At 53.9% G+C, this 16,175-nt stretch overlaps 1 protein-coding gene across 1 annotated transcript in view; it reads left to right on the forward strand.

Annotated features, from left to right (window-relative positions):
- The window catches only part of KCNK9 (potassium two pore domain channel subfamily K member 9), a 92,937-nt gene extending 77,634 nt beyond the window's left edge, over positions 1-15,303 (forward strand). The window contains exon 2 of the mRNA XM_055432583.2: positions 14,462-15,303. Coding sequence (XP_055288558.2) covers positions 14,462-15,303 — 842 coding nt within the window. The remainder of the gene's footprint in view (positions 1-14,461) is intronic.
- The last annotated feature ends 872 nt before the right edge of the window (positions 15,304-16,175 follow it).

Here is a 16,175-nt window from a genome sequence, read left to right on the forward strand (position 1 = left end):
TACAATTCTCTTATTCTGCCGTAGACTTTGCAAAAGTCAGCCCAATTTTATATAATTTTCTTGTGAACCTGATTTTTATATTTAGGTTTGTTTCCCCATATTTTCTTGCAGTTTTTCTTTTTTCTTTTTTTTCCAGAGGTGGTTGTGGACTGTGGGTGGTGAGGGAAGGAGAGTGGAATGGAAGAGATGGAGGATCCAGTTCCACCGGGTTCCGGGGCTCCTCATCCATGGCTGGGAGATAACACCACTCACTGTGCAAAGGGTGCTCCCCCTCCTGCAGGGTGCTCCCCCTCCTGCAGGGTGCTCCCCAACCCGCAGAGGGAATGAGTTAAGGAAGGTGGCTCTTCCCTCCCTGGTGTGTGCCCTCGGTAGACTGTGGTTGTGGCCGCCACCATCATCTGTTATTATTACTGTTATTATTGGTTGGTGGTAACTTCAGAGAAGCTCACCACATGACACATGGCCTCTGAGAAAGAGATGAATGGCTTTTCCCCCGGGCATCCTGAGTCTGGATGCGGTCCCAGGGGAACGGCGGGCTGGTGGCTGCAGCGGCTTCTGCAGTCGTCCGCGTGCCCGCCAGAGGGCGCGCTTGCATTTTTGGTCTCTGACTCTGGCGGCCTGCAGAGGCTCCTTAGCAAGTGGGCCTGAAACCATCGAGGGCTGTGGGCTTTAACCGGCATCTCTGCCCCTTGAACTCTTTCTTGGCCACAGCATCTGGGATCCTCTTCAGAAGCAAACCTACCTGGCGGATGGAGGGCCTCTAGCCTCCTCCAGCAGCGGGGTTGCATGCCTCTGTGGGTCCAAGCCTGAGATGCTGGAGGGGCTGGGGGCTGGGAGTGGGGTATGCCTTGACCCGGTCCTGCTCCCCGTATCTGTCCTGTTCGGGTCAGAGCCGGGACCCTGAAAGCTGGGAAGACTCTGCTTTAAAAATAATGTGTTTTCTTCTGTTTTACGGCTGAGTAATATCCCAAACACCACGTTTTCTTTTTCTTTTTATTGGTTTATGACATTGTATGTTTCTTGTGCAGTGTTAAATATCTGCTTCTGTACAAAGCAAGGCATGCTCCCCTCTAAAAGTTTGGTTTCTGTCTGTCCCCACACTGTTAACCCCCCTTACCCATTTCCCCTCCTCCCACTGCCCCTTCCCTTCTGGTAATCACTGCCCTGGTTCTCTGTGTCTGCGTGTTTGTTTTTGTTTGGTTTGTGCATTTACTGTTTCTTTTAACATTTATTTTACAGTATTTTATTGAAGTAGTTGATTTACACTGTTGTGTTTGTTTCAGGCGTACAGCAGTGACCGAGGTTATATGAACAGTCCTGCTACGAACACTGGGCTGCATGTTTCTTTTTGAATTAGAGTTTTGTCCAGATATATGCCCTGGAGTGGGATTGCTGGATCCCACGGTAGATCTATTCTTAGTTTTCTAAGGAACTTCCATCCTTCTCTTCATAGTGCCTGCGCCAATTTGCTTTCCCACTAGCAGTGTAGGAGGGTTTCCTTTTCTCCACACCCTCTCCAGGGTTTATTATCTTTAGACTTTTTGATGATGGCCATTCTGACCAGTGTAAAGTGGATACCTCATTGCAGTTTTGATTTGCATTTCTCTAATAAGTAGTGATGTTGAGCATCTTTTCATGCGGCTGTTGATCATCTGTATGTCTTCTTTGGAGCAATGTTTATTTAGATCTGGCAATTTTTTTGAATTTTTTTTTTATATGGAGCTGCCTGGAGAATCCCAGGGACGGGGGAGCCTGGTGGGCTTCCGTCTGTGGGGTCACACAGAGTCGGACACGACTGAAGTGACTTAGTAGCAGTAGCAGCATATGAGCTGTTTGTATATTTTGGAAATTAATTCCTTTGTTGATTGCATCATTTACAAACATTTTCTCCCATTCTGTAGGTTGTCTTTTTGTTTAGTTTATGATTTCCTTTGCTGTGCAAAAGCTTTTAAGCTCAATTAGGTTCCACGCCACATTTTCTTTATCTATTCATCAACCAATGGACACTTAGGTTGCTTCCATTCCTGTTTTTAAGGCTGAATAATATCCCATTGTAGGGAGATACCACATTTTGCTAATCCATTATTCGTTTGTGGACATCTGGGCTGTTTCCACCTTTCAGCTGCTGTGACGAGTGCTCTGTGGACGTGCATGGAGTATTTGAATACCTATTTTAAATGCTTTTGGCTATGTACCTAGGAGCAGAGTTGCTAAAAATAGTCTCTAAAGGGAGTACTTTGTTATTTTTTTCTGCTCTTAGAGAACATTCTCAGGCAAACTGTAAAGTCTTGCCTTTTACTTTCACGCTGATGTCTGGATGGTCACCACAGTCTGTCGTGGGTCATTTCCAGCATGTGCCAGGCCCCCTGCCCCCAGCCAGGATGCATCTAAGCCCCATCTGAGGGGCTCCTGATGGCAGCCTCCCGAGTCTTTGTGGGACTAAAGAAGAAGCACACGGGGCTGCCCAGGCTCAGTTTCCTCATCTGTAAGATGGGAATAATAACACGTCATTGGGTCCCACTGGATTCTCATAACATGGAGGGAGCAGGCCCAGGAAGGTGCAGCCCAGGGGTGGGCAGGGTGGGGAAGCCCAGTGGGAGTTGGACCAGGGTTTCCAGGAGCCCCCATCCCTGAGTGATAACACAGGCCCAGCGAGAGGTGAAATGTCCATCCAGCACAAGCAGGGGGAGCGGGCACCGGGTTGGTACAAGCGGGAAGATCCCTGAGGCTGGCTGGGCTCTGCTCTTAGCTGGCACCCCCCACCCATCCGTCCCAGCCCTCCCAGGAAGGGGCTCACCAGGCTCTCCCCGGGGCGGTGTGGGGGTTCCTTCCTCTAATGACCATGAGCTGTCATTAGAAACCTGTGGCTTGTGAACTTGCATATTTTTAAAAATATATTTTTAGGTCTCCTTTCCCTCTTAAGAACAAACAATGAAGCGAAACCCAAAGGGAACGTTCTGGGAAATGGATAATAATAATAATAATAAAAAGCCTATGAGGGAATTGCTCTGTCATTAAATAAAACACCAAACCTGCCAGGTCTTCCTCCAAAGATCACAGTGCCAAACCAGTGACTGAGCAAGGTGGCTCCAGGCGCCTCCGAGAGGGGCCAGGGCTCAGGCTGTCACATCCCCGGCCCGGACAGGAAGCTTTGGGTTCTCATCTGTGAGTTGCAGTTGAGGTTTTGTGGACCGAACCCTGTGGGGATGGTAGGATGGGGCCTCCGTCTGCCCGGGATGGCCATGCTTGCCGGGCCGTTGTTCTGCTTGGTGCTTTGTGCGGGGTGGGGCTGACCTCTGCTCACTTTGGGAAGGCGCATCCATGGCCTTTATTTGTGCATCTGTGAAATGGGGCCAGCGAGTGACTCTTGCAGCAGGAACCTTGCTGTGATGGGGCAGGGTGGACGGGGCGGGTGGGTGCCGTGAGACAGGGCTCAGTGGCGGGGGTGGGGGGCGCGGCCTGGCTGGCCCCTCACTGCCCCTCTCCTGCCCCTGCCTGCCCTCTCAAGTCCATTCTCCTCTCTCCTCCCTTCCTTCCGGCTCTGGAGCCTCATGACTCCTGTGTTAGACAAACAGATGGTCGGTTTTGTCTTGTTTGGCCTGGGCCATGTTTTAAAATGTTTCATTAGATGCTAATTAGATTCCGTATCTTCAATATCCAGTATTTCCAGCTTCTCTTTAAAAACTGGTCGCCCTGGCTTGCAGCCCTGGTCCTGGGGCTTGGGGAACAGCTGCTCTTTCTAGGGACTGGGGTCTCCAGCTGGCCGCCGGCCGCCCACAGGCCTGGTTTGGCCCTCCCCTCCGACAGACCTGGTGGCCTGTAAGAGAAACCGTGTGAGGTACAGGGGCCTGTGAATTGCCGAGTGCTTTGTTATTCACCCCAAACTGCTCTTCATTATTTCTAGTCATGCTGAGGTGTAGGACACGTTGAGTGTTAATCCACTGCAATCAAGACACTCGCTGAAGCCAGATTATTGGGACACAGATGGGAGTGGCTGAGAAGAGCTGACTGGAGACTGGACTCACCCGGGGGTGGAATGAAAGCCCCTTTTCTCAGGATAGTCTCCTCTGTGGCTGGGCTTATCCTCATGGTGGTGAAGTGACTTTTGGGGCTCTGGACATCACACTCTGGCTCCTTTCTGGCAGGAAAGAGCAAAAGGCTCATTGGTTCAGGGCTTGGCCAGTGGACCCAAGCAGAGCCCACAAGAAACGTCATCCCCTTTTGGGCTGAATGGGGATCATGAACCTTGGCCCAAGCCCCCATGGTGGGACCCGGGGGATATTCGGGTTCCGTTACATCATGAGAAGGGTGCCTTAACCCGGAGCTGTCACACAGGTGGCCCTTCCAGATGAGAGAATGAATGAATACAGAAAAGCTTTATAGGCTGTGGAGTGCTGTGGAGGTGACCCTCAGTCACTCCCCTCCACAGAGGAGAAAGTCAAGGCTTAGCATCTGAGTGGCTTTCCCAGGGTCGTGGTTAGTGAAACAGGAGATGGAGCCGGATGTGGTCCTTGGACCTTCCTGATCTCTATCCAGGAACCCCAGGAGGACCCTTCCTGCCCACTCTCACCCCCCACCCCCCACAGGGCCTGTGATTCATTCTCCTTTTTGGTGTTTGCAGACACCTGGGGCTCAGGAATCCTGGGGAGCTGGTACGGGGGCAGGAGCAAGGCTGGTGCCGGGAGGATGGATGAGTGGGATGCCGGTTGCAGCTGAAGTGGAGGGCCGCCAGAAAGCACGGGGGGCCGAGGGCAGCTCCCTTCCCTGGCCCATCCCTCGTCAAAGCCACCCTGAGTCATTCTTTAATAGAATTTGTGCCTATTTTAATTCCAACAGGCACAGAATCCTTGCGTGTCCTTTATAAATATTTCACTGTCTTCCAGCAGCAAATTTCCTGATGTCCAAATGCCTGGGTGGCCTCCTCCTTTCCTGGGCTACATGTTCGGTGGATCACTCTCACCTGGCACCTGGCCTTGATGGCCGCCCCTGCTCGGAGTGGCAGAGCACCCCGGGAGCTTGGGGTCGCAGTGAACTTGACCAAGGAGAACGAGGTGGCCTGGGAAGGGAGGTGATCACCCATGGTCCGTGAAGAGCAGAGTCTAACCCAGCCTGTCCTGATCCCTCGGGGCCAGTCTTGTCCCCACCCCTCACCCCTGCACAGTGTCCTGGAGGGGAATTCAGAGCCAGGTTGGTCGTTTCTGGCCAAGGGACCCCGGCAGGCTTCATGGAGGGGCACCCCACAGTGGGGGAAGCTTTGTAAATGGTGAAGGGCTGCAAAAGTCTGGAGAGATCATTTATGGCCAACTGTTGATGGGCTTAGATTTCAGGGGAGCCACAGGCAGTCCTGGAGTGTCAGGAGTGAGGCTGGTCCGCGACCCCCATTGCCCCATTGCCTTATACTTTTCTCAGTGAGGACAGCCCGCTGGACGCTCACGGCATCTTAGGGAAACGCTGCCCAGAGCAGGAGCCGAGCCCGGGAACCTCTCAAACCTGGCGGCTGCCACACTCCTGGGGAATCTAGCAAGAAATCGGGGGTGGGGGGCACAGGGCAATTTTCTGGGAGTGCTGCCTTGTCACCTCAGTGGGCTCTTCGGGGCGCCCCCAACCGAATAGGAACCATCAGTTTCATTACCCTCCTTGCCCGCCTGACTCCCTTGCGAGGACACAGCCTATTCATTTGTTTTATTTGTTAGCCTGCTGCAGCCCTGAGATGCAGGCCTCTTCTCTGCAAAACCTCTCCCAGGACAGATCAAAGAGACCCACTAAGTACATTAAAGGGGCCGTGAAAATCAGCCTGGATGATGCAGTGTCTCGGGCAAAGCTGCCCCCAGCCGTGCCAGGCTCGGGGATGGGCCAGGGCCTCAAGGCAGGCCTGGAAGATGGAGGTCACGTGGGCAGGGATGCTGCCTTCTAAATTCTGAGTGACCGCCCCATGCCGGGCCCAGGGATGCGCCGGGGCGGGCCTGGGGTGGGCTTCTGCACCTGGGAGCCACATTCTGGTGAGAAGGCAGTGGAAGAGAGGGGGGCAGTGGCAGGAGGAGCAGGGCGGGGGCAAGCCCATCCCCACCCAGAGGCCCGGCCCCACGTGGCTGCAGCAGGGCTGTGTCCCGAGGGCGTGAGATGTGCCGTCCAGGTGGTGGTCCTGCCCTGGGAGCCCCCAGCCCCCTTGCCCTGGCTCAGGGATGGGAGGAGACGCAGAAGGAAGCAGCTGAGAAGGCTGGTGGTGCGGACAGGCCGCGGGGCAGCCCTGTCGTGTCCAGGCATGGCTGGCTGAGAACCCGACGCGGGTGCCCACATGTGGGAGGTGTGCCCGGCGTCGGCGTGTCGTCCTGTGCGGGGGCTCAGCCCCGGGTGCCCTGGCCCAAAGGCTGCAGAGCGCAGCTCTGGGTGAAGGCACGGAGAGGGGCCGTGAGCCTGGCGTCGGTTCTGGGGGCATCAGTCCCCTCGTGCTGCAGTGACAGAATGCCAGACTGCGGGGCTCAAACAGCAAACATGTCTCGGAGTTCTGGACGCTGGAAGTCCGAGATCCAGGTGACAGCAGCTTCAGTGCCTGGGTGGGTGGGCGGGGGGGCTTTCATCTTGCCTGCCGACAGCCACCTTCTCGCCAAGTCCTCACGTGACAGAGACAGAGAGGCGCTGGCTCCTCCAACTCCTTATAAGGGGACCAGTCCCATCAGAGGGGCCCGCACTCATGACCTCATGTAAACCTCATCCCGGAGGCCCCATCCTGAATGTCATCTCCCTGCAGGACTGGAGGAACGTTCAGTCCGTGGCAGGGACCTTATGCCCTGGTGAGCAGTCAGTTCCCACTGCCTCTCTGTCCCTCTCTGCTCCCTGTCCTGGCCCCATTTCACAGACGGGCAAACGGTGGCGTCTTTCTCGGACACTCAGGAGCCCAGATAGCTCTTCAAGGTGGGGCTTGTTGTCTGAACGGTTCCCTCCCCTCTCTGGATGTGTGGGTCAGGAAGCCTGTGCAGGTGTGGAGCCGGGCTCTGCGGCCTCTGTGGGCCTCACTCTGCGCATCTGGTTAGCGGGGAGGTCGGCCAGGTGAACTGCAGGCTCTTTTCCAGGCTGAATCCCCGCGTTCCTCTTAACGCATAGCTGCAGCTCTTGCACACTCCACCCCCACCCCTGGGCTCAGCCTCTGGGTGCTCTCCTGGGGCGAGGTGCATGGGCTGGGCTGTGAAGCAGAGCTCAAGGGTCTTCCGTTCTCCTGAACTTCCATCACCCCCCACATCCACATACCCTGCCCTCAGGGCTCCTGCAGGGGTGGCCAGGATCCTCGGGCCCCAAGCGGATGCCCATTGCCTCTGCCCTTTGGCTGGGTCCTGGGCTCTGCCACAGGACCTTGGGCCCAGGGGGAAGCCCTGATTTGTGGGAGTGGGACAAGATAGGAAGCACTAAGTAACGTCTGAATTCCAGCGGAGACTGCTGCCTGGGGGAACTCCACACGCCTCTCCTCCTGGCGGGCTCCTATCCATCCGGTGGTAACCCTACGCTAATGCCCCAGTCTGAGCAGGGAGCCTCCTCTGTGCTTCTATCACACCTAGAATGGGCCCTGGGGTGGAACTTTCCACCAGGCAAAGCTGACGATGCTGAGAGTCTGATGCTGTGCTCAGCCTCCCAGTTTTGTGTCTGTGTTCATCAGATCCTCCCACAACCCACTCAGGGCCTGGATCAGATCCTCTCACAACCCACGCGGGGCCTGGATCAGATCCTCCCACAACCCATGCGGGCCTGGGAGGAGAGGACGCCAGCCAGCGTTGAGCTGACGCCCCTCTTGCACCCTCCCTGGGCCCTCGGCACCTGCCCCACCGCTCCGGTGAGCTAAGCTGGGTCTCAGTCCTGGGGTCACTCTGGCAAGGGCTCTACCTCCTATCATGGCCCTGAGGTGCCTGAATTTGATTCAGAGTCTGTGTCTCCGTCCACTCTAGCTTTGGGCCGGGACCTGGGAGCACCTCTGGGGAGGTCCTTGCCCCGACCCCGCTCTGCTCACCTGCCTCCTGGTCGGCGACAATGGGCTGGGAGCTGCAAGGCAAGGGCCCAGCAGGGGCTGACTGGCGAGTGAGCTGGGATGGGGCACTGCCTGAAACGGCCTCTGGGGTGACTCCCTGTGCTTGGACCCTGAGCTGGCGTCCTGCAGCTCAGTGAGCATGGTGCTGGGGTCAGAGCCGCCGTGTGAGCACACTAGGGGGCTTTGCAGGCTGTCACTGGTCCCCACGGCTGTCCTCACACCCAGGGTCTGGCCCCTCAGGACCACGAGCACGTCCGAGTCTCAGGCTCTGCATCCGTGGAGAGTCAGCAGCGAGGGGGCTGTGGGGCTGAGTGCAGAGGGACAGTGAGAGTCTCTGTGTCCCCTGCGTGCAGGGAGCTTCGTACCCAGTGGCCTGTGGCCTTCGCGTTCCCCAGCCTGAGGCGGTCTGGGTGACAGTCGTGCTGGTCACTGCTGGGCTCCTGCAGGGCTGGGGAGGGATGACCCCGTCTCCTGTGGAGGGGCCGTGACCTGGTCTCACTGTCCCCTTCCAGCTGCATTTCCCACACCCATCCAGTGATGTGAGTGCGTCTTCTGATGTCACAGAGCAGGAGCCCAGAGGCTTCCTCCTGGGGCTGGGGTTTCAGAGTCTCTCCTGGGCCCCATGCACACCTCCTGAGCCCCGTATGGATCAATTTAAAAAGTCTCTTTGATGAAAGGATGAACTGTTTACGATGATGGAAGGATGAACAGTATGGCCCTAGGTGGGATTCCTGAGGTTATGTTGGTGGAGGAGAAAGTGGTTCTCAGTGCTCGGGGAAGCCTAGAGCTTAGAGGCTTTAGGGGGAGCATGGAGGCGCCTAGAGTCTTAGAGGGCAAAGCTGGACAGAGGTGTGGCTCTGAGCTCGTGGGGTTGGGCCTCACAGGTAGGGTAGAGGGTGACTGAGGAGAGCACGCACCAGCCTGGGAGTCCTCGGCGGCACTGCGGCACCCATGCCTGCCACCTAGGGGAGTTCTGGCCGTGGGCTGGCTGGCGGCCCTAAGCTATCAGGGAAAGACGAAAAGCCGCTGTGGACCCCCTGTACCAAGCACAGGTAGTGTGCATAGTCAAGGCTCTGGGTGAGTCTGGATAACATAGGAGTAGATGCTTGAATCCAGCTCTGCCTAAGGAGGCCAGGCTGCCTTCATTCACTCACAGATTAGAAAAAAAAAAGACAGTCTTTTAGGATTTGAGCTGTCACATGGGTGTTGTGATGGCGTCGAGAATTTGTAGCTTGTTCTCCTTTTGGGTTTTCTATCCTGTTGCATTGAGCTATGGGTCTGTTTTTGTGCCAGGACCATACTATTTTGATTACTGTAGCCTTGTAGTACAGTCTGAAGTCAGGGAGCCTAGTTTCTCCTAGTCCATTTTTCTTTCTCAAGACTGCCTTGTCTGTTCACTCACTAGTGAAAGGCCTCAGAGACCTGCAGGGCACCGTAACCACGTGTCCTAGAAGAAAAAGAAGAAGTAAAAAGAAGCAGAAGAAATAATAGCCAAACTCACCAAGTTTGGTGAAAGACACAAATTTACAGATTCAAGAAACGTGGTAAACTTCAAGCAAGATAAATACAAAGAAAACATCAGAATCAAGCTGCCAAAAACCAGAGAGAAAATCTTGAAAGTGTCAGAGAGAAACAGTGTGTCATACAGTGAGATAACTATTTGAACAGCACTTACTTCTTAATCATAAACACCAGAGGCCAGGAAACAGTGGGATGACATCTTTAAAAAGCCTTTTAAATACCATAACTGTCTATCCAGGGAAAATATCTTTTGAGAATGAAGACAAAAATCCACTCTCAGAATCAAAACTTGTTTCCAGCCACTCTGAAGGGCAGCATGATTTCTAAAGGAGGTGCTTCTGCCTGGAGGGAAGTGACACCAGATGGAAACTGAGGTCTGCAGGAAAGAACGAAGCGCATCTTGGTAAACAAGTGGGTTTATATTTATACAAAATGCAGGGGTGGGAGTCCCATGACATCTCCATATAGCTCACCTGTGCAGCTGATATGAAACCCAGATGGATGCTGGAAAACAATAGATGGTTGGCAACTTAAAAAGTCGGTAAATTAGCTAGTGGTTCTGGATGGGACCTATTTACTGGAAGGAAACCAGCATAGTATTTGCTGGGTCAAAACCAAGTGCCCGGTCCCCAGCCCTTCCTGGGATGAGTGAAGCAGTGGCCCTTCTCCGGGCCTGGGCAGCAGTATGCCTGTGTGTCTCGTTCCTGGGGGTGTCAGTCCTGTAGCCCACCACCCTGCAGAAAGAAAGAATGCCCATCATTTTGACAGCCCATGATATATCTCACTGGTCTGTTACAGCAAAGACCTCCCTTAGCAAGACAGATACACAAGAGTGGGCCCAGAACACCCCAAAGCTTAGGGCCTTCCAGGTGAACAAATCTCCAAGGGCCCCAGTGGTCCAGGGCGCAGGACTGTTCCCTCTGCAGCTGGTATCTTGCAGAGCCTTCCAGGAAGGAGGAAGCTGTGCTGGGTATCTTCAGTTCCCCCATCGAGATGCACCCATCTTCACCCCGCTCCCCACTGGGGAGGCTAAGTCTGTCTGAGGCACCTCTAGGGCTTCTTGGCCCTCTGGTGTCCAGCCGAGTTTATCTATGGGACAGCCCCAGCAGGAGGTCTGAGGAAGGGAGGGAGATGGGGACCTTGACAGTCAACCTCTTTAGTGGGTTCACGCCCTGGGGCGACTCTCTGCAAGTGCCAGCAGCTCCATCCACGGCGTGTAGATTGACAGCTCTCCATGACTGCAGGAGGTGGCACTCTCAACTTGAACAGTTAATTAATGGGCTATTTATAGCACGGGAGTGTGAGGAGCGTAGAAGGTGTGGTGGCCTGGGACGAGCAAAGCCCTTGGTTGATATACCAGGTGTCTGCTCCACTGGATCCACTCCCATATCTGCTTACGATGCAGTGTGATGGGCACCGCATTCAAACAGGACACATATGAAGCCGACATCTAGAATATTCATTAACTGTCTATGGAACAGACAGACATAGCACCTGCGGACGCTTTATATACATACACGTGGCATACGCTTGAAACTTTGTGAAAGGTGGATGTGTTAGAGTAACTGGATGTGGATGTGAAGCGTAGAGGGGAAAGCCACACACCATCTACACGTTAGACTAGCACGCAAAGCGTCTCCCGTGTGCCTGCAGCACACACACTTGCTGTAGGATGTGGGTGAGCATGCAGAGAGCGCGCAGGACACAGGATCTGTGCGCCCCACGTATGCCCACGCTGCGGGGCTCGCACATGCTCGTATCTCAACAGTTCTGTTTAGTTCCCAAGTCGTGTCCAAATCTTTGTGACCCCATGGACTGTAGCCCACCAGGCTCCTCTCTCCATGGGATTTCCCAGGCAAGAATCCTGGAGTGAGCTGCCCTTTCCTCCTTCAGGGGATCTTCTGACCCAGGGATTGAACCCACATCCCCTACATTGGCAGGCGGATTCTTTACCGCTGAGCCACCAGGGAAGCTGTCAATAGCGTACACACCTTCGACAGATTACGGTACAAGAGACGCAGCGGAGAGCATACAAAACGCACATATGCCACGAGAGAGGCGAGATGGCCTCTCCTTCCCAAGGAGAGATCATAGTTAACATACAGAGACCTGCTGCATTTCTGTATCCTGACAATGAAAGATCAGAAAGAGAAATTGAGGAAATAACCCCATTTTTATTTAATTTTTTAAAAAAATTGGAATACTTTGCTTTACAATGCTGTGTTAGCTTCTAGTAACAGTGCAATGAAGTGAACCATCTATGCGTGTATATTTGGACCTCCCTCCCTCCCACCCCCACAGGCCGCCGCAGAGCACTGGGCTGGGCTTCCTGTGCTAAACAGCAGGTTCCCACTAAGCACCTTACACATGGTAGTGTATGTATGCGAGTCCTAGTGCCCCAGTCCAGCCCACCCTCCCCTCCCCACCTCCCCCTTGCGCCTGGGTCCGCATGTCCATTCTGTGTGTCTGTGTTTCTGTTCCCGTCCTGGAAACAGGTTCGTCTGTGCCATTTTCTAGATTCCACATGTATGCATTATTCTTGTTCAGTTGCTCAGTTGTGTCCACCTCTTGCGACCTCATGGACTGCAGCACACCAGGCTTCCCTGTCCTTCACTGCCTCCAGGAGTGTGCTCAAACTCATGTCCATTGAGTTGGTGATGCTATCTAACCATCTCATCCTCTGCTGTCCCCTTCTCCTTTTGCCTTCAATCTTTCCTAGCATCAGGATCTTTTCTAATGAGTTGACTCTGCATCAGGTGGTCAAAGTTTTGGAGCTTTAGCATCAGTCCTTCTGATGAATATTCAGGATTTATTTCCTTTAGGATTGAGTTTGATCCCCTTGCTGTCCAAGGGACTCTCAAGACTCTTCTCCAGTACCACAGTTCAAAAGCATCAATATATGCATTAAGATATGATTTGTTTTTCTGACTTATTCCTCTCTTCAGATTAGATAATTTCTATTGATATGCCTGTCATTTTCTTCTTGCTATTTCCTCATCAGTCCTTTCTGATCCAACTCCAATGTTGTCCTACCACTTCTCCTCTTTCATAAAGGCCATGGGGTCTCTGAGGGGGGTTGGAGCTCTGTGCTGCCTCAATGGGACTGAGGGCCAGAGAAGGTACAAACTTGTGATGTCACCTCTGCAGTGAAAGTGTGACTTCCAGTCAGGGCAGGACGTGGCACAAGTTCACAGCAGGGGAGAGGCAGGCAGGCTGAACGTAAGTGATGAATCCCTGGTGGAGAGGTGTGGGCTGGACAGGGTCGGCTTCCTGGAGGAGGCAGTGGGAGGGGGCAGATCCCTACTGAGTCCCAGACCCTGCTCTTTGATCTCAGCAGATCTGCACAACCTACCTCAAAGTTATTATCCCATGTAACAGGTGAGGACACCCAGGCTGGGAGAGGTGGTCTGCAGCCCATGGTAATATACCCGGTTAAGTGACCATGAGCACGTGGCTCAGGGGAGCACCAGGGAAACCCTTCTTGGTGGGGCAGGATTGGAGATGTTGGAAGGCCATGTTCATCCTCCAAGTTCACAGTCCATATACCGCCTGTGATCCTGTTTTGTTTTTTTTTTTCCGGGCAGTGTTAGTCCTGGAACTTGAACTAGTCTTAGGTTCCTCCTGCCATATTGTGCCAACCCTACCCAGGCTTTGACATGATCACTGAATACCTGAGTGACCCTGGCAGGTAACTTCATCTCTCCAGGACCCCATGCTCCGTTGAACCTGAGGGAATACAGGCTCAGCTTTGCACAGCTCATGCAGGGAATCCACAGAGGGGTGTTCTGTGGAGCTGCGTGAAGAGTTGCAGAGGCACCTACACATGTGGGGTCTTTAAGGATTGTGTGTCCCTCGATTCTGCCAAGGCCACACTCACACAGCCACACGGATTTGTCCTGTCCTTTGTTAAAGAGGTGTTTTGTGCGCTCGGTGTCTCTCTGGGTGTGGGGATACTGCAGTGAGCAAAGGAGGCAAACATCTTTGCCCTGTGGCGTTTATGCTCCACTCAGCAGGGCCCTCTAGATTCAAGACCTCTGCTTTTAAGCCTCATTTGCTGAAAACTCTGGGTTTAAATCCCAATTCTGAAGAAATTGCGTTACCCTGCTATCAAATAACTGTTTTCCTGCCAGTGGTGTCAGATGCGTTGTGTCTGCATGGTGTCTGTTTTATAGGGTCAGGCCACAGTTAGAAACAGGTGGCGTGTGATGGGGGTCACACAGACTAACTAGTTGATTGGCTACCTGCGCCGGGCACAGGTTCTCCAGACCATGCTGAGCTTCCTGCCAGCCCCCTTGAGGCTGTGGAAACTGGGGTTCTTTACCCCCCTTTACCAGCACACGCAGAAACGACTCAAGTGGATCCATCATGCCCTTCCACCCTGTGCACCCCCTTACCTTCCGAGGTGTCCCTGCCTCCCTGGGTGGCCGCACTGCTCCCAGTGGGGGAGGCGCAAGGATGCACACTTCCTGGGCTTTCCACCCACCTGTCCGCGAAACCTGGCCTTAGACCCAGCGTTTATTTAAGAATACAATCATGGTGGTCAACAGCACAAAAACCCAGTTAGCATTCTTTGACTGTTTGCTGATCCAAGGTGGGCGTATTTCATTTTTCTCCCTTGGGCTGGCTATGTCTGCAGCTTTCTGCAAAATCCTGAGTGAATATGCTGCTTTTCTTTGGAAAACCTTCCTGTTACTCTAAGAACAGTAAAATGACCCCCAAACTCCTCCTCCAACTGCCCTAAATTAAGTGCTCCAAACATGGAGGAACGTTTCTTCATTGATTCTTGCCTGTTCTTCCCACGACCCCGCCTCAGGTTACCCCAGCTGCATCCCGTCTTCAATGCCCACACCCACCCCACCCCACTCCACCCTGGCTTAAGGAGACCCCGCCTCACTGCCTCTCCGTTTTCTCACCCACTCCCTGCAGGTTACGGGCACGCTGCTCCCGGCACGGACGCGGGCAAGGCCTTCTGCATGTTCTACGCGGTGCTGGGCATCCCGCTGACACTGGTCATGTTCCAGAGCCTGGGCGAGCGGATGAACACGTTCGTGCGCTTCCTGCTGAAGCGCATCAAGCGCTGCTGTGGCCTGCGCAACACGGAGGTGTCCATGGAGAACATGGTGACCGTGGGCTTCTTCTCCTGCATGGGGACGCTGTGCATCGGCGCGGCCGCCTTCTCCCAGTGCGAGGAGTGGAGCTTCTTCCACGCCTACTACTACTGCTTCATCACGTTGACTACCATTGGGTTCGGGGACTACGTGGCCCTGCAGACCAAGGGCGCCCTGCAAAAGAAGCCGCTCTACGTGGCCTTCAGCTTTATGTATATCCTGGTGGGGCTGACGGTCATCGGGGCCTTCCTCAACCTGGTGGTCCTCAGGTTCCTGACCATGAACAGCGAGGACGAGCGGCGGGACGCCGAGGAGCGGGCGTCCCTGGCCGGCAACCGCAACAGCATGGTCATCCACGTCCCTGAGGAGGCGCGGCAGGGCCGGCCCCGGTGCAAGGCGGACGCGGCGGACTTGCAGGCCGTGTGCCCCTGCACCTGCTACCGCCCGCAGGAGTACGGCGGCCGCCCGGCGGCGCACCAGAACTCCTTCAGCGCCAAGCTCGCCCCCCAGTACTTCCACTCCATCTCTTACAAGATCGAGGAGATCTCGCCAAGCACATTGAAAAACAGCCTCTTTCCGTCCCCCATCAGCTCCATCTCCCCCGGGTTACACAGCTTTACCGACAACCACAGGCTAATGAGGCGACGGAAGTCCATCTAGGTCTGGGGCGGGAGACTCAAGCCCGACTCTGTCCTCTCTGACGTTCAGTCTCATGGGCCCAACTTGTCTTATTTATTATGATTATCCTTTATGATTATCGTCATCATTTGTTTTCCTTTCTCCCCTTCCTTCCTTCCTTGGTTTCATTTCTTCCCCACCTTTCCAGCGAGACAGAGCAGGCCAAAGGGAAAAGAAAGCCCGTCTTCCTCTGAAACTCGCATCTGAGCATGAAGCATGGATCTTGTCCTTCTTCCCAGCAAAGTATGCCTTACATTTCTCCCCAACCTCCCCCATATCTGGGGTGGGGAGGGGTGGCTTTCCCAGGACAGGTGTGAGACCCAGACAAGGAGACAGAGCCCAGAGGATACCGACCCAAAGTTGCACACCCCGCTGAGTGCCCAACCACAGTGGCATCTCTGACCCAACTCCTTTCTCTCTCCTCCCCAAGCAGCGGGTGGCCGTACGTGTGTGGTCTGAGTGTTTGCGAGTGAGGGCACACATCACTGTGCGTCTGTGTGTGTATGTGTGACAAGATGGAAAGTGCCAGGTGTTCATCTTTCTTTTCCATCACACAATTCTGTTAATAGCCCGCTTTTGGCTGCTTCCAAACTAAAAGGGGAAAACAAAACCCAGGAGGTGTTTGATTTATCATCTTGCCGAATCAAGCATGTTCCATAAGCAGCCTTTATCCCAGGTGTGTCATGATCACATTTTTTAACTGCTAGGTTCTAAATTCTATTAACTTCTTTTTAGGGGGTGGGTGGGCAAGCCGTCATGGATCATTGTAGCTTGCCAGTTCAAAAATTTTTTAAACAAGCATGCACTTTGTTAAACTGGTATGCGTTAACAACACAAGAAAACAAAAAAACTAG

The sequence above is a fragment of the Moschus berezovskii genome, chromosome 16 (assembly GCF_049115385.1).
Source record: "Moschus berezovskii isolate FMDL1 chromosome 16, NW_MosBer_1.0, whole genome shotgun sequence".
Taxonomy (NCBI): domain Eukaryota; kingdom Metazoa; phylum Chordata; class Mammalia; order Artiodactyla; family Moschidae; genus Moschus; species Moschus berezovskii.